We start from the raw sequence: 24,829 nt of genomic DNA, 5'->3' as shown, positions 1-24,829 counted from the left end.
CACATCTCCAGAGCTGGCCAGGACACTCAGTCTTACAATAAGTGGGTATGTAAATCACACTGGACAGTTTTATAGCTGGCAGCAGATGCACTCCGTTGTTAGGCTTCACAAAGAATCAACACAATGATATTTGAACAGTTCAACTCGAACAGATGTATAATTAGATTGTGTAATTCTAGCATTATCTTATCAGGTGAATACAGTGTGCAGTTGCATGGAAGTGTTCTTGATGGGGTTTGTTCACACAACAAACCCTTGCATAACATTTTTTAGTATTTTTCCTTCAGTTGTGTAACTATGAAGTTACAGTTCATCAAACAAAGAGATGAAATGCAGTCCATGTGGACAAAACACTCCAAACACTCTTTTTGGTGACTATAACAACAGTTCTTTCTAACTGCAGGGTTTGTATTAATGTACTCATTCGAAGTTTGTTTTTGTGATCAAATAAAATAAATCACAGTGGAATACAGCGCCTGTCAAAAAGTTTAAAAACATGGAGTCATTTATAGTTTTTTGCATGTTACTTTTGTTGACATGCAAAAATACTAGGTAATTTAATGGTATGGAGATTTATTTTGACCAAATAAATATATAAATTTATAGATGTAAAACTTTGTTTATTGGGCTTTACACTCTCTTTGCATCCAGACAGATACAAACATTTAGCTGAAATTCTTTGACATACCGCTTGTAGATTTTGCCAAAGGTGTTCTTTACTAGTTGAATGTTTCTTTTTTACCTTCTAATCCAGTTTATTCCAGAGCAGTTCAATAGGACTTAGGTGCAGACTTAGACAGATCATTCCTTGAGAGATAACACTTTAGCTGGCAGTTTGCTTCCTAAATAGCAGTTACAGAACTTGGACATATGCATTGGGTCATTGTTTTATAGTGAAATTGGATTCAATGTGCTGCAGTCCAGATGGGACTGCATAGTGTTGAAGTATGTAATAGTAGCCATGTTGGCTCAGTATTTCTTTCACTTTCACACTCAGACTAAGTCTCCAATCTGCCCTGCCTCAAAACTTTTAAGCTTCCACCTCCATGTTTCACTGTGGGTGTGAGGCAGTCTTGTAAAATCTTATTTCCTGTTCTTCATTTACATAAGTTCTTCTGTTAGAGCCAAAAATGTAATTGTGTGTTAGTCATATTTGGACATTTTGGACTCTCCAGTCACTCACTGTCAAATTCCTGTGTTTCTGGTTTTTTTTTTTTTGATTGTTGGATATAAGCAAAAGGAAAATGCATGGATGGATAGATGGACTTTCTAGATGTTTGACTATTTTTAAAGTTTGCTGTTTCCCTGGGAATCCTGGGGGCTTAAAATATGTATTTTTAGTTATTTTTCTTTATTTAATCTCAAAATTTGGAATTCTTGTTGAAGTTTCATGAAGAATAAATATACCATCATACTGATATTTCTCCACATTCCAAGTTGAACATTATCCAGATTTCTGTCATCTTCTCAGGTGTTTTTAACTAATCATCCTTTAGTCCTATTTAATGAGCTTGTGAGTGGGTTTGGTGTAATTCATATTTCTATTTATATACAGTGAATTAAAGTAGCTCAGAGCAGAATGAATATGATAAGCTGCTCTATTAACAAACCCGCTGCAGAGCATTTTGTTTATTAGAGTGGAGTGTCTAATGTTGGCATGGCAGAATTTAAGGTAGAGACAGAAAAATTTGTGAGAGTGAGAGACATCCAGGCTTAGTCATGTAACATTAAAAGCAAAGTACGCACAAGAACACACACACCACACACACACACACACACACACACACACACACACACACACACACTTAAATACCATGCATACCAGGCAACATGAACCATTTGCTTGGATTTGCATTTGTGTAAATTGCACATACATACAAAAAGACACATACACTGAAACGTGTGTGTTAGCTAAGCCTTATTTTCAGGGTCTTTTATATTGTAAACCATTTTTTAATCTCACAATGCACCACAATATATACATGACACATAAGCAGTCATAGAATATGCATAATGCACTACAATGCTAGTTTTTTAGTATGTGAACTTACAAACAATGCACTGTTCCAAAAATGCAATAGTCTTTAAAATTCTTTAGTGAAGTCATTTCCATAGTAATAGATTTGGGTTCTTTGAACTCAATCAGGGTTAGAACTACGCATGTTTAAATAGGCTTAGTTATTATTTTTGTAAAAATCCAACTTTCTATAAAATTTACTGCAATTCTGAAAACTCTGTATTCATCAGCACAACTTAATATCTTGTTATGATTTTTTTTCCAACTGATCATTTACCATTTTGGAAAATAAAGATAAATGTTTTAATCGCTTTCCACCATTCCAGGATTTCCACCATTTCAGGTTTAAGGAAAGTACAGGAGTGTGGATTGATATCATCCGCTGCGCAGTCAGGAACTGCATGCAGGCAGTGCCAATTAAGAAGGCTGAGCCGGATGCTGGTTTTTAGGGGATTCTGCAGTAATGAGCAGTAAACAGTAAAAATAAGCCTTAAACAGTACCTTTTCAACAGGATCCTTTCACAGATCTGTCGTTTAATGTCCACATGGCTGGTAATTTTTTTTGTTGATGCAGCTGCTAAAAGTGTGTGAATGCATCTGTGCTCTAACTGCTGGAGCAGGAGGGGGAAAAAATAATAGTTTGTTTAATCACGCTAATTGTCATTAGCATTAATAATATTTGTCTGATGTCAAATATGTACTTGTCTAATATTAGCTACGTTGACCAAACTGTATATCGGTGTGTAGTCAATGTAGATATTAATGACTACAAACATTTTGTGTTTACTTTTGCAGAAGGTCAGAATGTTAAATATCTCATATTAGTTAAGTCAAACATACATAGTTTTTTTATGTAATATTAATGACTCGAAACGTCCTCATTTTGGCTTTGCAAAAATACTAAACAAAAAAAATCCCTGCAAGTCCAGATAGCATGTTCTCTTATGGGGGAGTGGGCGGGGCTTGGTGTCAGATAATATTTATATAACTGACAATAACATAGTGGTATCTTCCAGTCAATTAACTTTTTCTAGTACATTGACTGCCAGGCCACTCTACACAAAGTTATTGGCGGCTGTTATAGAGAGCTTTCTAAATTATTAAACTTTTTTCCCGTCACACAAAGTGAGGCAAAATGAAAAATGCTGCTGTGATACCTTTTTCCAAATCTGCTTTTATACTGTAATCAACCCAAATTTCAGTTATATCAATCCAACAACCTGACCAACCAAGCCAAACCTAGCCAAAAAAATACAGAGTTTAGATTTAATGCAGAAAAAAGGAATTGTGAACAGCTAGTTCCCTAGCATTCCGTGTGTTTATGCAACAGGGCATGACTAATGTCTCAGAGTAATGCGCTAACCCATGTAATGTAGGGTATAAAATCATTTACTTCTGTCACTAAAATAATCTTACTATGTTGTAAGTTATGCTCGAGTTTAAAGGAAAGGGATTAGGGGACCATTCTGAGCAAAATATTTGTCCATTTCGCATTGTACTAATAAGTGCACACAAAGGATCACACATGCTACACATTAAAGACAGTATAAAATGGCAGAACATGTTTGGAATTGATAAACATAAACCCTTGCACACAAAGAGACACACACACCAGTCCATATAGTCACAGAGAGGAAGCAGAAAAACTTTGACTGCACATGCAGACAGATATATGACAGTACATTACGTGTAACTGCTTGGTTAGATAGATCCCTGAGATCTGCTGTGTGCTGTTCGTCAAACTCAGCTCGTTTTTTATTTTCTGATCAAGACAATTATAATGGCAATACATTCACAACCAGTGCCAGCATCATTCCCATCACCCTCAAGCCTGGTACTTAATGACGTGCACGTTTCATACGCTAACTGTGCAATCTGTGCGCCATGTGTGAGGCGGAATGCCTTCGACCGCACCGCGGTTCTGGAGAAAGCGGTGATTTCATTTTGATCAAAGTCGCCGTGCTCTGGCCAAGAGCCCTGTGGTTTGTTATGGCTTCTACCATGGCTCTAATTGTTAAAAGGGACAGACGGCCACGGAGTAAATATTATTGCTAACCTGATTTCACCGCACAATTCTTTCTGCATCATCGAGAATGGCAAGATGAGGCACTTTAATTATCTTAATTTTCTCCAGAGGATGGTGATCCTTTCACAATCTCTGCCAGTTTTATTTATGAATGTAATTGCATTAAAGCTAGTTTGCTCCAATGAAAATGTATGTTGCAAGAATAATGCTTTTAAATTGATTTGGAATGAGACCTGAGCAAACACTGCATTGCATTACAATATCAGTTTCAAAACAGCTTGTCGCAGCACCGCGATGAGGAAAGCAATCTCACGGTAGTGATGACAGGTTAGGTCACGACTCCGACTCAGGAAGGCCACTTTCTCATGTCAGCCACAGGCTTGTTCACATTTGGGAGAGATGTACTTCCAGGAATGCAAAAGAGGAAGGAATGTGAGTGATCCCCCACCCCACACACACACCTCACCCCACCAATGCCATTAGCTCCTTGGTTCTTAACATAGAACAGTCCAATTACTGAATCTTCACCCTGTGGGGCCTTGGAATAGATTTAACCAGTGTTTTTAATAATTAATTAATGCATACACCATGTCCGGGGATTCTAATTGTGTATTTATAAATGGTGCAGATAAGTACAGTGTGTACAAATCGAAGGTCAAAGGGTGAGTGTAATGTTAGAGATCCATGTGCACTGCAGTTATATTATCAGTAGTACTAGTCCTGCATTGTACAGTCTTCGGCTAAAAAGTTGAGGCATGTTAATTTGCCCCAGGCATGTTTACTTTGTCAGTTCTTCGTATCTATATACAGAATTCCTAAATACTTAAGAAATATACAAATGCCTGGTTGCTGTAAAAGAAATCTATAATACAGTAATTATATCGGTCTAATCTGCACTTTACAAATGTTTGAACATTCCTACAGAGAAATGCTTACCTGGAATGGTCAGCATTTGAGAAATGGGAAAATAGTAATTTGTTAATTGACTGATTTGCATATTTAATCTTTCTGTAATGGAATGTCAGTATCTGACAATAAACAAAAAAATATATAGAACACACTTCTATACTGTATAAGGAGAGAGCTAAATCTAGAACTAAATACCAAATCACTCAATTTATAAATTTTATAAAATGTTAATGTAACATTGTGAGAGATGTTTTGGGTGTCAGAAGTTTGTATCAACAGAGTGATCATGATAGAGTTTACAGGAAAGAACTCTTGTCAGTTTGTCAGTAAAATAATAAGCTGATTTTTTTGGCGATAAGAGGGTAAAAAAAGGAGACTGGTGATTTTATAGCTTCAGTAGAATCAGTGATACTGAAACTAACTCATTTCAATTACTTTAAATATAACAATAAAGGTTTTAAATGCAGTGTGCTGTTTGTTATAGGAAAATAATTCGCTTTAGGGAGGTTGCAGCTTGGCTGCATCACATCAGCCTACTGTTGATTATTTTCCTATAACAGCATGTGCCATGATGATTTATTCCTTATGTAATGTAGCTAGTCAGAAACAGGTAGAGCTGCATCTAGCACATGAATCTTGTTTAGTCATGTGGTTTTGATAGGATTTGTTTTGATGACAGAGTGGTTTGTATTTGCATATAATGAGCCTTTTATCTACAGAGCTGTTTGTCAGCAAATGCTAATCTTTTCTTTTGATTCAGAATCAGACTCACCTTGTTTGCCAAGTATCATGGGTTACATGTGCAAGACATTTTGTCATTCTTTAAAAAAAAAAAAATATATATATATATATATATATATATATATATATATATATATATATATATATATATATATATAATATATATATAAACTAGAAAAATATGAATGAATAAAATTATTATTATTATTATTATTATTATTATAATATACGGTACTAATGATTATAGAATATAATAATAATAATAATAATAATAATAATAATAATAATATAGTACTCACTACTTAAACCATATGCACTCAGTACAAAAATATATGCTGTACCAATAGTACTATACAAGACCTATAACAGAATGTTAAATGTTTAGCATTAAAACTAAATACTGTATACCGAGTACTTACTGCAACAAGTCAGTTTGCATGACTTCATGTAACATGTCCAAGAGCATGAATTCCTGGAACCATGTCCTGTGGTCTGATAAAACTAGGATAAACTTGTTTGGCTTAGATGATGTCCAGCATGTGTGGTGATGCCCTGGTGAGACGTACCAAGAAGATTGTACTTGCCTACAGTCATGCATGATGGTGGTAGCATCATCATCTGGGGCTGCATGAGTGCTGCTGGTACTGGGGAGTTTTCCAAAATGAATACGACCGCAAAACACACAGCCAAGATGACAACTGCACTGCTGAAGCAGAAGGTGATGGAGTGGCCAAGTACAGTATGTTTCCAGACCTGAACCCTACTGAGCACCTATGGGGCATCCTCAAGCGGAAGATGGAGGAGCACCATGTGTCTAACATCCAGCAGCTCTGTGATGTCAATATGGAGGAGTGGAAGAGGATCCCAGCAACAACCTGTGCAGCTCTGGTGAAGTCCATGCCCAGGAGGATTATGGCAGTGCTGGATAACAATGATGCTCAGAAAATATTGACACTTAGGACACAGTTTTGACATGTTCACTTAGAATTGACTCACTTTTGTTGCCAGCTATTCTGACCATAATGTCTGTATGTTGAGTTATTTTCAGAGTACAGTAAATTTGTATTGCTATACAAGCTGCACATCGACTAAGTTTCATTTCCATAGTATTGTCCTTACAAAAATGGTTGCTGAAATGTGAGGGGTGTACTCAGTCTTGTGAGATGCTGTAAATGCTTTTTCATGTAGTGATGGGACGTTCATGAACGATTCATTCATTTTCTACTGGACCTGCATGAGCAAAGCATAGCAAAATCTTCATAGGTTTTCTACAGGAAACAGAATTGAGTAGTCCATCTCATGTGTTCTGTAGTCCGAGTCGTTTATTCTTTTATCACGTGACTGCTATAGATGCTCCACAATGCATCAGAAAAGTTTTTTTTTTGTCTGATCCTGACATTATTGTTACAAATAATTATGGGATTACATCATAAAAGAAATATCGATACGGATGAGAAGAAATGAGAGGTGAGCTACTCATTATCTTTATCATAATTTATCACTGCCTTAATCCTCCTGGGCATGAAATTCACCAGAGCTGCACAGGTTGTTGCTGGGATCCTCTTCCACTCCTCCATAATGGCATCACAGATCTGCTGGATGTTAGACACATGGCTTGTTCTTCATTTTCCGCTCCAGGATGCCCCACAGGTGCTAGGCTTCAGGTCTGGAAACATACTGTACTTGGCCATTCTCTTTATCATAACTGGCCTTAACTGCTATATCATATTTGCATTTGAACTATAGTCGAAGTTTGTGTATGTAGACATGTTGGGGATCTGCTTATTGAAAATGTACCATTTTCTTTTATTTCTAATCAAAGGAACGAAATGAACTAAATGACTCGATCATTTTTATGGACGAGTTTCAAAGAACTAAGTCAATAAAATAATCCGATTTTACCATCACTATTTTCATGCACACCAAACAGCATCTTTTGACTGGGAGAGTGGGCGTGGGCTGCCGCGGCCCCGCCCTTATGCAAATATGTATGTGGAGCCTGCGCGTGTCCGCGCGCTCAATGAGCCCGTAAGCGAGACGCTTCGGGAGGCGTGTCCGAGTGTGTACCGGAGACAGACCTCTCCTTGTGGAGCGTGCGCGCGTGTACGTGTGCTTATGTGCGTGTGCGAGAAGAGCAAGTATGCCGTCGCCGTGGGATTGCAGCCGCTTCCGCGCGACACGCTGAGACAATAAATACGAGGACGGAGAGGAGCGCGCGGCGTGCAGCCATGGGAGGCCAGATCACCCGTAACGCCTTGTATGGTGAGGAAGCGTCCGTTTAAGCCCCATCTATCCAGATGTATATTGTCATATCTCATCCTGTAGCTGAGCGTTTATAAGGGCGAATGCTTTTGTTTATAATAGTGCTTTACGAGCCGGGATATGATGGGTAAAAAAAAAGGGTTGTGCGTTTTATTGCTTTCCTGCTTTAGACACATACTGCATGATAATATCCTGTGAATGCCATCCTATAAGCGCCTCGCGCACCTTCAAGCGGTACAGCCGCTCGCGCTCTAGATCCAAAGCTCGCGGCGTGAAAAGAGAGAGAGAAAGACTCTAATTTCTCACGTTTTACGACAATATCTTCTATATCTTGTATATCTTCTGCACAAGCTAAGGGCATTATAACTATATGCACTCAGTATCAGACATGTATGCATGTGTACTAGACCCTTATACAGTGTACTATGACTATATGCTCACTGTGTTATATGAACTAAATCTGCTCAGTGCAATAGAGCTGCATGCAGTGTACTACAAATATATGCCCTCAGCAGTACAATTATATCTACTCATAAATAAAACAATTTGCACACATTAGAAAAACTCAGTATATGTACATGTACTCAGTACTAGAACCAAATGCAATCAGCAGTAGAGCGACATGCACTTAGTACTTGAACTGCATGTACTCAGTATTGAAAGTATACCATTTAGTAGAACGATATGCCCAGTACTTAAACTATGTGTACTATAACATAATATAAGTACAAAGTACATGTGCTTGAGTAGTTAGTACTAGAACTATATGCAATCAGCAGTAATAATATAAACATATAAGCACTTAGTACTCGAACTACATAAAAAAAATATATATAACATCAACATGATAACTGACAGTGCCAGAGATTTAATGAAATAATCATTTTCAACAATAAGGAAGAATGACTGTCAGCTTGCTAACATCAACTATATATATATATATATATATATATATATATATATATATATATATATATATATATATATATATATTTGACTACTCAAACTATATGCATAATTGTATATACAAGAACTATATACCAATAGTAGTCTATTCAAGACCGATATGCTTAATTCGGTGAAATAACTACATGTACTCAGCAGTAGAATTTTAAATCCCTGAGCACTAAAACTATACAAGCTATATCATATACTTACTACTAGAACTACACCTGTAGTAGAGCTCTATATTCTCAGTACTAGAAGTCAGTATTAGGAGTGTATGTACCATGGCAAAATGATATGTATGCAGAATTGGTTGCATATTTGAATCATTAAAGTACAGTATGAAGCACTTGAGGTACATATTCAAGTTCTCTGTCCTTGGTAAATGCTAGTTTAACACATTCAGAAATGGATAATTATTGTTGTGATGTTATTACAGATGAAAAGGCAAATAACACGTTAAGCAAATGTTAGTTGTTTGATGAGGAGATAGTGGTCAAATGAGTACAAAGCTGTGGCCATGAATGCATTCTGTGCTTTTGCATTTAACCTAAGCATAAATAAAACTTGTGTGTGTGTGTGTGTCTGTGTGTCTGTGTGTGTGTGTGTGTGTGTGTGTGTGTGTGTGTGTGTTAACTTGATGGTATTCCCCAGGTTGTGAAACCAAAAGTAAGTTTAGATGAAATACTTGTTGATAAGCATTTTACGCCTAAAATATGCATATTGTGTTATTGTATATAGCATAGAATTCTCTTTGCAGCCATTTAGTTGATTATTTTAAGATTAAATATCTTCACACAGTTATTTTGCAGATCTTTGTTAGTAAAAAAGACACAATATCAAGCTTTTTACACACACTTCTAATCACTTTCTTTTTCACACACGCAAGCCCACTCCTGCTTTTGTTTGTATGTCTGTGCAGCTGTCTGGCCTCAGGTTAAATCCTGTACACAAAGCACACAATCATTCGTCCTAATTTAGACATTGTCATATATCCAATTAAGCAAACTTGGCCTGTGCCCAATACTCAGGGTTCTTAGAGTTGATGAATGTTTTTTCTTTCCTCTGATGTCAGCTCAGTTTTTTGTTCATTCATTAAAATGTAGAATGTGGAGTATCTGATCTCAGTCCAGCATACACAGGCATCTTATTTTCGGGCCTAGCTTGAAGGTCAGCACATAAAGATGATCTGTTGTCTAATTATACATGATCTTTTTTTGTCTTTTCTCTAGGTTTATTGCAAGTACAAGCATGAACTTGTGAATTTTGCATGTATGAATGTGTGTGTGTGTGTTTTCAGATTGTCACAGAGCGTTTTGGTTTATAAAGGCAAGAGGGTCTCTGAAACTCTATTGAGGTATTGACCCTTCTCTGTCATGTGACCAGACCATTTTAATGAAATATTGACTAGCTTAATGTCATGACAGAAAAAAAGGAAGCAAACAGTTCAAACATTAAGGATGTGGAAGCTTTATTAACATGCCCTATTTTTGCTAGGGTATGATAAGCTAATAAAATTTTTGGTTTGAAAAGCATAAGGATGGTGGGCAATAGTCTCATAGTCTCATGGTTCATAGTTGTTAGCTAATGCATCCTCTTCACCACTGACACACAAATCCACTAAGTGCTTGGGCCCCTACTGTGACGACACGGGGTCTGTTAGCCTGGCGTGACAGAAACATATGTGTGTGGATCAGGTGGCACCGGTGCTTGGTAACCAGGCCTGCTTTCTCTCTCCGTTTCATTTCTATTACTATGACTCACTCAGGCCTTTGTTTAGAAGCACAAATGTGTATATGACAACAGGACACATCATCTAGAAACAGATCATCTAGAAAGACAAAGACATGTCATGACTCTCTTATCTATAGGAACGTTACTCAGCAGCAGTATTATTCACTGTAGCGTTTACTTTCATTTCATGTGCACAGTTAATGTTCAAATGTTTGTTTTTAGTAAATAAACAAATGAAAAAATCATCAAAGATGGAGTAGTGTTTTTGCAGTATAAGCACATCCTGAAGTGTTTAATTTTTCTAATACTGCAATCTTATGTATTTATAATGCATTTATTTATTAATAGAAGAGCACATCATACTTTTTATCCATCTACAGTAAGTGAAATGTTTGCGGGATGTCAATGAAGTAATTGTGAAATATTCCATTGTAACAGCTATAAACAGTTCTTTCAACTCTCTCTCTCACACACTCTTTCTACATCTCTGACTGTTTCAACACACTGACACCTATCAAAATCTACATCTTGAAGCTATTTGCTCTCAGATAAAAAAAAAATAATATTAAACGTTTTTTATTTGCATTCATGTTGCGTGGCCCTTCAAACACATCTGTGTGTATAGTCAGAGCTATTGTTATTTAAAAGGAGTGAACATCAATCACTTTCTGAGCAGAATAAACAGATTCAAGAATTCAACATCTTCCTGTGTTTAATTAGTCTTCGCTGACAGGGTTTAGGTTGCCTGGTTGGGCCAGGGAGGATGTTTAAATTATTTATGCATCTTTTTCTCGTATCCACATTTGATAAATATGTAGCTGGCCATATTGGTCGTGTCTCTGTTGCGCGAGACCTGAGTACACAAAGCTCCATTTGCAGTGTTTACTGACACACAATACATCAAGAACCACTGGTGCATTTGGTGCCATTTTAACCAGGATGCTCTGCTGTAAAGTGACAGCTCGGAAATCCCGTTTTAGTCATTTTTTGAAAAGCTTGAGAAACCGTAATCAACATCTGATCCAATTTTATCTGATCCATTTTGCTTAAATGACACAGCTATTAAATCAGATTATGTAATATCAGATCCCCTATGTGTATTATATACATGCGCACCATTGTGCAGTTTACAGTTTTTTGGGGGACAGGTGTATTATCTATGTTTGTTAGTGCTATTGGTTGTCAGTACTTGAGACTTTTTTTTTATGTCCACACCCAAGCCAAGTTGGCACTTGTCACCATTTAGAATACAAGCGTTAAAGAGGCGTGTGCTACAGACAGAAAGCCCATTGTGTTGATTTGTTTTAGAAGACTTTAATACCATTATGGAAATTTGTAAGAACAAATCAACACCATTTACCTGTATTCCCAATCTCCCCATATCTTTTCTCTTTCTCACATAGATATTAGAACAGTTGTACTGCAGTTTCTTTTGGAGTTTGCTATTCTGTAGACCTGTTTAAATATACGACTGTTTTTTACGACTCTAAATTAGATTGTATCTTAGCTCACAGGTCCTGTAGCTAAAGGTTATCATGTTGTCATCGTCAAATAATTTGCATATTAAACATGATTGGTTCAAGCATTGGAGTTTGTTGTGATGTCATAAGCTTATATATATATATAAGCTTATATATATATATATATATATATAATCACTCTTTCTATAACTGTAATATATATATATATATATATATATATATATATATATATAATTGTGTCTGAATCAATTTATTATCAGAAAAAGGAAAAAAGTTTCTTTGTGACAGACATACAGTAAAGCATGTCAAGTCTGCAATGAGCATGTAACAGTTAAAAAGAAACGGTCATGTTCATATTTTGTTTTCGGTGCTGTGATTTCGAATTTTCTGATGTAATGCTTTTTCAGATTTTGTGTTTTCAGCTTTATTATTGGAAAAAATACACGTAAAGCTTTGCTGTCACTTTTTGCTGATTTCCATTTGATTTCCGTTTTTGGGTTGTTATAAAAGATATTTAACAAGTAAAGGTTTTTAGCACCTATGTAATAATTAGTCACAAGTTACATTTACTTATAGTTGTATTGACTTTGTTATTTCCAGGTCAGCTCCCAAACTGACACTAAGTCGATTGCTATTAAGGCTCAACAAGGTGTGTTTGTGTGTGTGGGTTTCACTAGGGATAAGCATTAATGCTGTGCCTTGTATAGTATCACACTCAGTTAAGTACTCAGAAGGGGGTCTGTGCTGCAGCTTGGCCTCGGATAATAACAGATACCATGGCATTTACCATGGGAACCACCAGGTTACCTCATATCACAACAGTGTTCTGTGACCATGTGTTGCTTTAACCCATTGTGCCTGCATATTACAGAAAGGTGCCCTTAAATAAGTTATGATGCAAAAAGTTTAATGTTTCCTCTCTTTTGTAGCATGCGCACACAAGACAACAGGATTATGTTGTCCGTGATTCGATAAAATGCCATATGGCCCATTTAGTAATTGTTCATTAAGCAGCAGTTAGTGCTGATTCTGTTTGTATGTGGTATTTTTTATTACCTCAAAAGCAATGAAATATACTAGCAGGGATATAAACTGACTCTTAGACCTTCCGGACTATCCACATTTTAAAATTTCATGTCTATAACTAATACCAAAAGACCTACACACACATAGCAGAATCTAAGTTAAAGAAAGGTATCAGGAAGTCAGTTGGATGTATCTTATAAATATTTGCATAGTCAACTGAAGGAACTATCAGGAAAGGTTATTTGCATATCGCCTATTATTTAGCAGTTACTGTTAGATCTTTTATTGCACGCAACTTTTTTTCAACCGATGTATTCGAGATAACACTACAGCTGCTCGGACGCGATTTTTACACAAGAACACGTCAGCGAAGGGGTTTATTTTATTTGGAATGCAGCCTTTGAATGCTGTTCTCTTTCGTTTCACATTTTACACATTTGGCTTGTAAATTCGCTTTAAATGTTCCTGCAAATCCAACAGATCCTATTGTGCTAAACTTAACCTTTCCCTTCTTTTGTTTTGGAAACTAATTTGCAGCAATGATCGCAGCTCTTGTGTGCTTGTGGAATCATGCACGCGTGGCGCTGTGTGCTTACACATAATACCACAGAAGTGACCTTTAGGAGTGCTTTAGGAAAAAAAACACAACTGTGTGTCACTTTCAGGGACCTGCCATGTTTTTTAATTTCCATGAACTCTTCTAACAATGAGCTCGTATTGTGTCCACATGAATATATATTAAGTAAGAATGACAATTTTGGCTCAGAATGTATATACAGTATTCTCTTTTATAGTTGCTGGTATGTACTTTATTTCTATAAAATGTTTATATCTGAAGTAGAAGCAATGCAATGGTGAGTTAAAAGTGAGACAGTGAGTGTAGCAATGACTCAATCACCTCATATATTTATTTCATGTAGTCATTGTTTAGTATTCGGGAATTTATTATTCAGTACATAATATTAAAAATATTTATATTTTGTCAGACCGGACAAATGTGTTGCTTTTTGCTGGAAGCTGGCGCTTGAATTGTTTGAAAATTCACTCAGTGTTCCGACCTTGTTTCCCTTTTTTTTCTTTTGTAGACTTATAGCACACTTGTGGTCATGAGGTAAAACGTGGTCAATACAGAGAGTAAGGAGGAAAAAGGTCTGTTTTATGTAATGGTTGCTATATTGTCGGTGCTTTTCTTGCCTTTTTTTTTTGGAAAGAATATAATATAGATTGTAAATTGAATATATTTTTAGCCACTCGTGGCCTGTATGTTATGACACAGACATCATATCATCATGCTTGAAGAAATTTCTACATGATATTTATCACAATAAGAATAATTTCCTTTTAAAGAAGAACAAAAATACAAAGAAATCACCTAATTGCCTCATGATAATCCCCATGATATCTCAGGGAAGTGTATTGTGACAAAATGTTTCAAATATTGATATCATCATATTACCCACTTCTAATCAGAATGTACATAAGTAATATAAAAGAAACGTATGCTTCGCCTATCAGTTCCAGTCCTTTTCAGAAGTAGCTAATGAGTAGCCTGCATGTTGGCACTTGCTGTTAGGAAGCTAATTACCCTGTAATTATGCACTAATTGCGCAAGTTTATTTGATTAGTTGAAGTCTGGATTGTGGATTGGCACTGACCAGATACCCAGGTCTCTGGAGAAGTTTATTAAATTTAATTAGAAGTGCAACAGGGAACCTTAAACAAATTGTAACTGTAATTTGTATATTCAGGAAAAATGATTTCATCTCACTTACCATCTTGGTAGCAAACTAGATGGATAGAGAGAAGAGAGAGAGTGAGAGAGAGAGAGAGAGAGAGAGAGAGAGAGAGAGAGGGAAATGATCACAATGTACCACAAGCTCATCTGTGCATCCTTATGTAAGAGCTGCTATGTGCTAGTTTTTTGGCGAAATAATGGGTTGCCATAGAAATAGCAGCACCATGAACCATCTCAGTGTGTGTGTGTGTGTGTGTGTGTGTGTGTGTGTGTGTGTGTGTGTGGCTGGGTGCGTGGGTGTGTCTACAGTGACATCATAATACTTAGTAACATACTTTATGACTGAAAGCAACGATAAGTCATTTGATATCTGCTATAATGAGCATAGTCTATATTTTGCACTCGTGGGAAACTGCTTTGACGCGTGTTCACACTTACGAAACTGCAATGTGTGTATCATTTTACTCTGCACCACTCTGCATCTAAATCAGACTGGGTCGAAATACTGGCAGGCAAAAATAACCAAGAATAATTCATAATCTTTACACAGCAGAGTGCACAGAAAAAGTACACAGGGCTAATACCGAACAGCTAGCAAAGAAATGACAAGACAGATGCAGATGCGGGAATGAATACATATAGTATGATAAACCAAAGCACATTAGGAATCAGCTATGGTGATATAACCATAAACTGCATAGGTAAATATTTATTTAACATTTGACATCAATTAAAGTGTTTGAAATGGAAATATAAACATCATTTAGAAAGTAGTAATTAGTTACAGTAGGGGGGACTGTAGTACCATTTGTTGGATAGTACTGAATTTCATCCTCTGAGATTGTTTTCTGGAATAATAATAATACCTTAGTCTAAAAAAGAGGAAAAACCATTTCCACTTATTATTTTCTTGATTTTGACTGGAATAGGAGTGTATGATAGTGTGATTATTTGCTTAAACACATGGCACAGTTGAAGTGCATGGTTTACTTCACCATGGCGTTAACAACCAAGGAGCGTCCTGCTTTTAATGAGTATTGATTATTGATTGATGGTTGTAAGCTATGGAGGAGGTGTAGGACATGTTTAATGTATGGTCACCAATCCAGCCACCATTCTTATCTGGAAATCACTTTCACAAAGCTTCTTGACTGTACCAGTTGTGTGTATGTGTAGACATACAACCTTGACCGAATAAAACATTCTGGAATCGAACATCACCACATCTACGGACCTGCTGTGGTGGGGATCAGAGAGCAGAAAGTTCACAGCTGAAAGGAGAAAAGGTCAAGCAGGTGGAAAGCTTTAGGTCGACTCCCACCTAAGGTTTTGTAATCATCAGCAGGCAGCCTTGCGCAACATAATCCGAATCTGGGATTGGCTTTGTGATCACATTTCAGTCTAACTACATTATTGGCACACTTGTCAATTATGCCTCCAGCAAGAAATACAACCTGGATCCTTTTTAGATGGGATAGGATTATAAGGGATAAGAACTCTGGAGAAGGAATAAGGATCTAGACATGTGTCTGTTATGTAACGTTGCTGGATAGTGTCTCTTATGATTATGTCTGATTAGCAAATGATATTACAACTGCAATGCAAGCCAATTTCTTTACTCTTTTAAAGGCTAGAAGCACTTGCTGTAGGGAATGTTTAAGCTTAAATATCAGTTTTCTACTCAGATATGGTGTATATGGTTGTACATATATAGTAGGATAACAATAACTTATGTGTCACTGTAAATGTTGTAGCATCATAGCAAGTTTTGCCATGGCATGAATTCTGAGAAACCTTTATGCTAATCATGGATGTTCAGAGTTTTTATTTGAGTTACTGAAGCTTATTGATTGAAACTATTCTCCACATTTTTGTCAGCAAAGGAGCAAAGGTACTGCACACTGGATTTATTCCCGCTTTCCACACCATATTGTGAATTTTTTCTAGAAAAGAATCTGGGTATAAAAGTGGCAGAAGATTCAGAGTTACTTTCTGAAATACTATTTTTTGGTACCATTTAACACAAGCAAGCATTTAGCCGCAAATGTAATGTGTAAATGTGATTATTTGGTGTAAAGCTCATAACCTGTATATACATGGTTTTGGGTATTGCCCTACAGCCACATGATTGAATAATCTATCAATCACAAAAAGTGTAAAGACGTTCCTAATAAAGTTGCCAGTGAGTGTAAAGAACCTGAGCAGATGTTTACTGTTCATTTAATAGAAGGAATATTCTTTCCAGGCTTTTGAATGTCCAGTCCTTAAACAATTACTGGCATGGTGAATTTAGACTTGACTAGTATCCAAGTGACTAATAATGAATCCAGTCGGATTAGGGCTGAAAGGAAAGCCTTTATTTTAATTGCATCAGAATAACAAATGCCTCATCAATGCGATTGTTTTACTGATTTACCTTTATTGATAGTGATACTGAGATGAATATCCATTTCACAAATTTGGCCTCCACTTCAGAATCCATTTCCCTCCCTACCAATCATAAATGCTAAAACTCAAAAGAAAGAAATCATCAGGACTAGCCTCAGCTCAGATGAATAGGGTGTGTGTATTAGTCAGTGCAGAGTTGCTAAGGAACATGAGCTCCCACTTAACCTCTATTTTCTCCCTGACAGCTGCAGCTCTCATGCTTGCTAATGCATTCATTTCATCCTGCTCTGGCCACAAAGATCATCCTCAATAAGACACGCATATACACACCCAAACACTCCTGCACATGTACATACTTCATGCACCGTGTCAGAGAAGGCCATAGACATACGCTCTTTTTGCTCCTTTTGTCAACACCTATTTATCGCACATGTACAGCGCACCAGACACAAACACTGAGGCAAATGGAGGTGTCTGTAATCTTTTAACAAAACATCTGTGCTGCATGTTTCAATTCAGAGACAAAAGAGGATTCATGGTTATTGACCTGACGATCTATCATCTGGGGACAGTCTCACCTTATCAGTGGTAACTAGGAAGTACTACCACAGCAACTGAACATTTAACAGTTCAGAGGTCATAACATGAGAGAGCCTGCAGAATCCTGGCAGAGCACAGTGATAATGTCAACATGACAGCGTGATAAAGTGAAAGGAAAGAACAAAGATGAGGATTCTGTTGTTTTTTTTTATATGACAACAGGATATGAGAAACAAAAATAGGCAAATTTTTTGTAAGGCCTGAAAGCTGATGAAAATTAATACCTTGCTCTTCTCTGTTGATGAAAATTCACATAAATGAATAGTGAGTTTTTTTCTGAATATTTTTTGAAGGCTCTATTGAAATTTTATGATTGTAGTACACCTGGCATGATGAATGCCTTCTGTCTAGAGACACTATTATAAAAAAAAAGTCACGTAGACAAATCAGAATACAAATATGAGCTGATTTTTTCTTCATCTTATTGTCTTTCTCTATTTTTTTTGGTCTGTCTGCTTTTTATACTGTCCCCGCAAAGCAATTTGTCACATTGATGCTTTCCATCTTAAAAGAATATGTATGCTTTGTAAAGACTCAAAAGAAAATGCCATCATCGTGGTACCTAGCTCATTTGAAGAGACAGTTATATTATTTGTCTATCAGGTAACAAAAATGTACCTGTACCTTCTATGCTTTTTCCGAAAGTGAGTGTGTTCTTTACGTGCCACACAAGCTTTATTTCTTATCTTTTTTCTCTTTTACTTTGTCAGATTCCCTGGGTGGCCCATTTCCTTCATCCGGTCACCAATACAATCAGAAGTCGAAGCGCTGCTTGCCCTTACAGCCATGCATGGGTATTCCTGTCAGCCCACTGCTTTTCCACCCCAGTGCCAAGGGTTCACAGATTGTCATGGATGTGGCCCAGAAGACAGTCAAAAGACAGGCAAGCTTTTGCAACGCTATCACCTTCAGCAACAGACCCATTGCCCTGTACGAACAGGTCCGCCTCAAGGTGAGAACTTGGGAATTCAGCCAACACTATTATTATATAGTCAACACTATTAAACCTGACAATACTAGAGAGAAAATAGATTATGTTAATTGATACACCCAAAACCAGTTTGCACTGCAACAGATTCTCAAAACAAAACTGAATATCAACAACAACAAACATTACTATAGATCAATACATGTTTAAATGGAAAAGAAATGGTTTCCAGTTGTTTCCAATTGACAGTGCTTTATGATCTTCCCTTTTTTTGGTCCGTGTGATACAACTACGTCTGTAAAAGTCAAGGTGCTTGCATACTTACAGTACAAATGTTAAGAAAAACAACATGATTGATCACAACATTTATTTTTGTCTTGTTTTTTATGGCTATAAATACAAAAAAAAAGATTGTTTTCTTCATAGCGGTGATTCATGTTCCCACTTTTGACTCAAGCTACAGATTCTGAACTGATGACATACATGGAAAATAAAAACGGGGAAACTCTTAGATGAAGAACTATTTACCTTTTATATATATATATATATATATATATATATATATATATATATATATATATATATATATATATATATATATATTTATTTATTTATTTTTATTTTTTTTTTTTTTCAGTTAAACAAGTAAACACACATTTGTTTGCCACTCGGATGTGTGCCACTCGAATTTAAATTGTTCATTTTTGTGCACACTGATTGTTTCCAGTACAGTATTATTATATATACAGTTCTCATCATAGTTTGCTGAAAAACTGTACCAGGTTTACAAATTAACATCAGTCAACAATGTGATGACCTCATGCGTGATTGTTCTGTGGCAGAACATTAAAACCTTACAGGATCATGAATATTTAAACATTTTGTGAGTAACAAATTTAGTCTAGAAATGGAGATAGTTAAGATTCTGGTACTAAACTAATGATAATAATGATGATAATAGTAATAATAACTTTACATTAGACCGCCGACTTCTCAACTGAAATCAACTGAAATGATGAATGAATTGAAAGCTATTGGACAGTTTTGGAAACCGTGAATTAATGTTGCTGACCAGTTATTATTTGCCTACATAGGATTTATCTGAACATTTTACACCACTTTAAATTAGTTCTGATTACACTGTTCTGATATAACTCTCTCTGGAGCATTTTCTTTTTTTACAATCACTGTCTCATTCTACAAAGAAGTGTGGCCTCACATGTAATCAACTTTATCAACAGATACAGTGCAAATATATAGTAATACACACACACACACACACACACACACACACACACACACACACATACAGAGAGGCTCTAATGAGCTTTGCAGGTAAATCCCATCAGTACTTTAGTCATTGTTTTACTGTTTCTCTGTCATGTGCAGTTTCCACAACAGGTGCCAACAAGTCAAGACAAAGAAAGAAATAAACAGAAAGAGAGAGAGAGAGAGAGAGAGAGAGAGAGAGAGAGAGAGAGAGAAAGAAAGAGAAAGAGAAATAGACAGGGGTAAATATTGAAGCCTGTGCCAAAACCGTTAGTCTGGCACTTAATCCGGCTCAACCAGTTACTGCTCGATACACAGACATGAACCCCACCACCACCCTACTCACACACAACTCATTCTCTACCATAGGAAACACACACACACACACAGACACACACACACACACACGCACACACACACACACTGCTCTCAGTTTTAAAATGCAAAGACTCTCTAAAAGCCTGGGACACTGTAGTGTAACTCACCAAGTTCTTGACATGTTTGTAGTATTTATCCCCTCAGCTGAGGCAGCGGTTACTGTAAGTCAAATAAAACAGACCCCTTCTACTCCAAACACAGCATACTTCTCCCTTACACAAGGGCCCTAAACTCCCCTTTAGAATTCCCTTTAAAGGAATGCTTTATCCAAAAAAACACTAATGTATGCTTGTGTTAAATTACAGCTAGTGACGGGCAGACTGGTACATATGTCCTTAACTCTGAGTGATCTCTTATTATGCTCATAAAGCAGTATACTTAATGGCAATCCACATTAGAAAACATAACTTACATTGCTCTGATAAGCAAATAACATGACTGAATGGTCAGTCTGAATAGTTCTGGCTCCAAAGTGCCATGGACTCCTACTCGTTCCTGCAGTTATTATTTTTATTCAAGAATATTAGAAAAAAAAAAGGAGGTACAGGAAACAGTCAGTTACACCATAATTCTTACTCTGTGAATCTTCCAAGCAGTCTATGAAATAAATAAAGGACATAGGGGACAAAAGAGAACAACACACAAGACATTAATTACAAAAGTTTTATTATACTTTGAATAAAACAAAAAAAAAAAAAAAAGTTTAATTGCACTCAAAGCAGAGAGAAAGCAGACTTCAGTCAGAAATATTAAAATAAGTGAATAGATCTCCCTTTCTGACCTTTCTAGCTTAATCTATCTAGCTCTGAGAACTGCCTTCAAAGTAATCATTTACATAAAATCATCAACAGAAGATCTGCAACAGAAGCCAAGATGGGTCATGTTGATAAAAGTTGACAGACTATCTTTCCATATGTTTATTGACTCTTCTAAAGGATTTTTCAAGTACCTTTTTCAGATTAATGGGTTTGCACTCCTGCTTCATGCTGTAATTTAAAAAACATTAAATAATTTAGTAAATACTATAGCAATGTAATAAATGTATATGTTTCTGTATGATACTATAGATTATTAATAATAGATACAGTTCTTCACATTTTACAGTATTATCAAGTAATAAGTAATTACATACTAAAAGTGAAGTTTTTGCTTTTAGACCATGAAGGAGTGCTGGTTCGAGCCAATAACATGTTTGTTTTGCTTACTACCTTATTAAAATGTATTATTCAGAACTGCCATATAAATATTTGCCTTATGAACTTCTCTAACTTTGTCAGAAAAACTAATATTGACATTTTAATGGTATACAGATCACAAAGAAGCAGTGTTGTTGGAGTGGTGCTCTTCGCCTGGGCTTCACCTCTAAAGACCCCTCACGTATCAACCCAGACAGTTTGCCCAAGTATGCTTGCCCAGACCTGGTGTCTCAGAATGGCTTTTGGGCCAAGGCACTGCCCGAGGAGCTAGCCAGTGAGGGCAACCTTGTTGCCTTCTGGGTGGACAAGAAGGGCCGCGTCTTCTACCGTGTCAACGGCTCTAGTCCCATGCTATTCTTTAGCGGTGTCCGGACCACCGAACCTCTCTGGGCACTCATTGACGTCTATGGCCTCACTCGAGGAGTCCAGCTGCTCGGTGAGTCATACACACAACCACCAGTGTTCACTACAGGCTCTTCTTATGCCTACACAGTCATGTTCATATCACATTGTTTCTTTTCACTCACATGATCCAAGGCACAGAGACTCACATATGAAATGAGACATGTACTATTAAGTTTAAAATAATAATACAGTATATTAGTAATAAGTAAGTAATACGTTGTGCCACACTATTAAAAACAAATTAGCAAAGTAATATGTAGACTAAGGTGGAGTAATCATTAGTGGGGCTAAAACATTTCCTCAAAACTTGAGTAGTTCAAATTCAAAAAAGCTTCGAGGCAAATTATTTGCCTCAATGCTTCGTTTAGTCTGTTTAACCACACAAGGAGCACTGTGTTTCCCCACGGACCATTATTACTGATGCACCACCCGTTAAATTTGGGGTGCTATGGACATATAAAAACACAAAAGAAGCCCCAAAAAAAATTGAGGAACGCGGAGATAAAACTGAGGGGCAACGAGAAGATTCAGGCCAAAGAAAATGACAACAAGTTTGCAAAGTTTGGGATATTTTCATTCGTACACTGCAGTCACCATTTTAAAAGTATATTGAATTTGATTTTTATATTTTTATTTATATTTTTAGATTTGCATTTTGATATGTAATATGGCAATTATTTGCACTAAATGGGTTTAGTTTTTACAGATGTTCTTGTATGCGATTTTAGCAATAAACATTTTTCTAAAATCAAAACAAATGAATTTTTAAGAGACCCGTCTTATTTTCTCTTGTAAATTTAGTATTGCTCTTTAATAAAGAAAAAAGTACCTCTTACCCGATTACTCAGGTATTGTCGATGGTAGAATATTGGTAGAATACTCTATCACTAAAATCTTCATACTCAGCTGTATACAGTTCTTTTATGCTCTAGGAAAGATGGAATGGAAAACACAGTTGACTACAATCACAAGAAATTAATCCATAGTGTAACTATAACAATGCTTGTCTGAGTCAGAGCTAGTTTTAATCTTACTGTTTAGTATCTTAATATATAAATTAGCTTGACTTCACTGTTACTAGTTTACTTTGTATGAGGCAGAAAAATCAAAAGGAAGCGAATTTGCTTGTAAAACTTGAATATATGCAGCTACAGATACTGGTTAATGTCATAACACTGAAATTTTGGCAGTGAATTATTTTTTATTCAACATGTCATAAATCACCTCAGTAACAAGACAAATTATTTTGACCAGGACTGTTCTCTGTGTTTGTTTTTCTCTTTTGCCCTCCAAACTTGCCATCTGATTGTTCAAAAGAAAAAATGTGCTTGACATGATTGTGATTTCTTTTTTTTTTTTCGGAAAACTTTCAAGTTTAAAAAGTACATTCTGGCCATAAAAAGAAACCACAAATGGTGGTGTGTTTTATATTTTTACAGAGGAAAAAAAAATGGCGATTGTGAAAGCATAGACCATATGGAACATTGCTGCTTGTATGGAGATCTTTTCATTAAACATGCTATCAGCTAAGGTGTCTAAATCAGAATCAGAATCAGAAAGCGCTTTATTACCAAGTATGTTTACACACACAACTAATTTGACTTGGTGACAGGAGCTTCCAGTGCAGGAGAAAGTACAGACATAGTATAACAAAATATATTTCGTTTTTTTAAATAAAATATAATATATTAATTTAAATGAAATTAAATCAAATATATTTATTTTATTTTGTCAAAATATATTATATTATTTTCTAATGTGAACCCAATGACTCCAAGTGTGATGGCACTATTCTGACACATATAGACATCCAAACTGTTAAATAATAATTTCTCAGAACCAACACGAGTCAGCTAATAAATATGTTTGATATCTACTAAGGAATGTTTATGACTAGAGGGAAACTTCATTGAAAATGTACTGTTTTCAGAAAGGCTTGAAAAATTACATATAAACCAAACGTAGACTTTCAGAGTAAAACAAATGTGAGGATTAGGCATAAACCAAAATGCCTGGAGATTAATAGGTATATACTAACAATGGCAAATGTTTTATTTCTTATTTTTTTCATGTCCTGAGTGTTTTCAAGTTCAGTGTTAAGAGCAGCTGAGCTGGGGTGTGTAATCACACTCACTCTGGCACGCACAGGGAAACTTAGCAGGGCATACCATAGGCAAGTCTTTGATGTACTGGTGTGTGTCAAAGCCTACACACACACACACACATAAAACGTCCTTAATGCTGTCATCCCCGAAGGTACAATTATAGCAGCAGGTCACATGCTCTAGAGATAGTGCCATCTCTCCTAATTGTGCATTGTGCCAATTGAAAACAACCCCTTTTTCTCCTAAATGTTGTATGTGTGGGATGTGTTGTTGTTATTGTTGTTGTTGTTGTTTTGCTGTCTGTCTGTGTGTATCTTAATTTAGCCCTCTCTTTTGTATTTCTCCGAGATCTGATGTAAGACCTACATTTCTGAACAGTGTGTGCATGTGCGCATCAAAGCATTACACGTCTTTCTTTTTTATTATCATGTGTCTGAACAGAAACGTGAGCCATCAAACTCTGCACTAAAAGCCCTTCGTGCCATAGATGAAAGCTGAGTCTGTACTCCCGAGAGCAAAAGAGGAGTTAACAATAGAATGAGACTCCAGGCTTTTAGTATTTTCAGTGACAGCTTCAAGTGCACAGATGTGGCTATAGATATGTATGTAGCTTGAGTTATTTTTGGTTAGTTAGCTATTTTTGTTCTATAGAATTTTAGTACTAAATTATGTTATAATAATTCA

The 24,829-nt window shown here is 36.2% G+C and overlaps 1 protein-coding gene across 2 annotated transcripts in view; it reads left to right on the top strand.

Annotated features, from left to right (window-relative positions):
* neurl1aa (neuralized E3 ubiquitin protein ligase 1Aa) overlaps positions 1 to 24,829 on the top strand; it is a 95,068-nt gene that overhangs the window by 39,144 nt on the left and 31,095 nt on the right. The window contains exons 1-3 of one of the 2 annotated variants that reach the window (XM_046837409.1): positions 7,740 to 7,955; positions 18,575 to 18,816; positions 21,750 to 22,071. In XM_046837409.1, coding sequence (XP_046693365.1) covers positions 7,922 to 7,955; positions 18,575 to 18,816; positions 21,750 to 22,071 — 598 coding nt within the window. In that variant the 5' untranslated portion in view covers positions 7,740 to 7,921. Of the gene's footprint in view, positions 1 to 7,739; positions 7,956 to 18,574; positions 18,817 to 21,749; positions 22,072 to 24,829 lie in introns of those variants that run through there. The other variant, XM_046837408.1, reaches the window with a different exon arrangement.

The sequence above is a fragment of the Silurus meridionalis genome, chromosome 24, assembly GCF_014805685.1.
Source record: "Silurus meridionalis isolate SWU-2019-XX chromosome 24, ASM1480568v1, whole genome shotgun sequence".
NCBI lineage: Eukaryota > Metazoa > Chordata > Actinopteri > Siluriformes > Siluridae > Silurus > Silurus meridionalis.
Note: the sequence above shows the minus strand (reverse complement) of the source record. Positions and strands in the feature narration are given on the sequence as shown.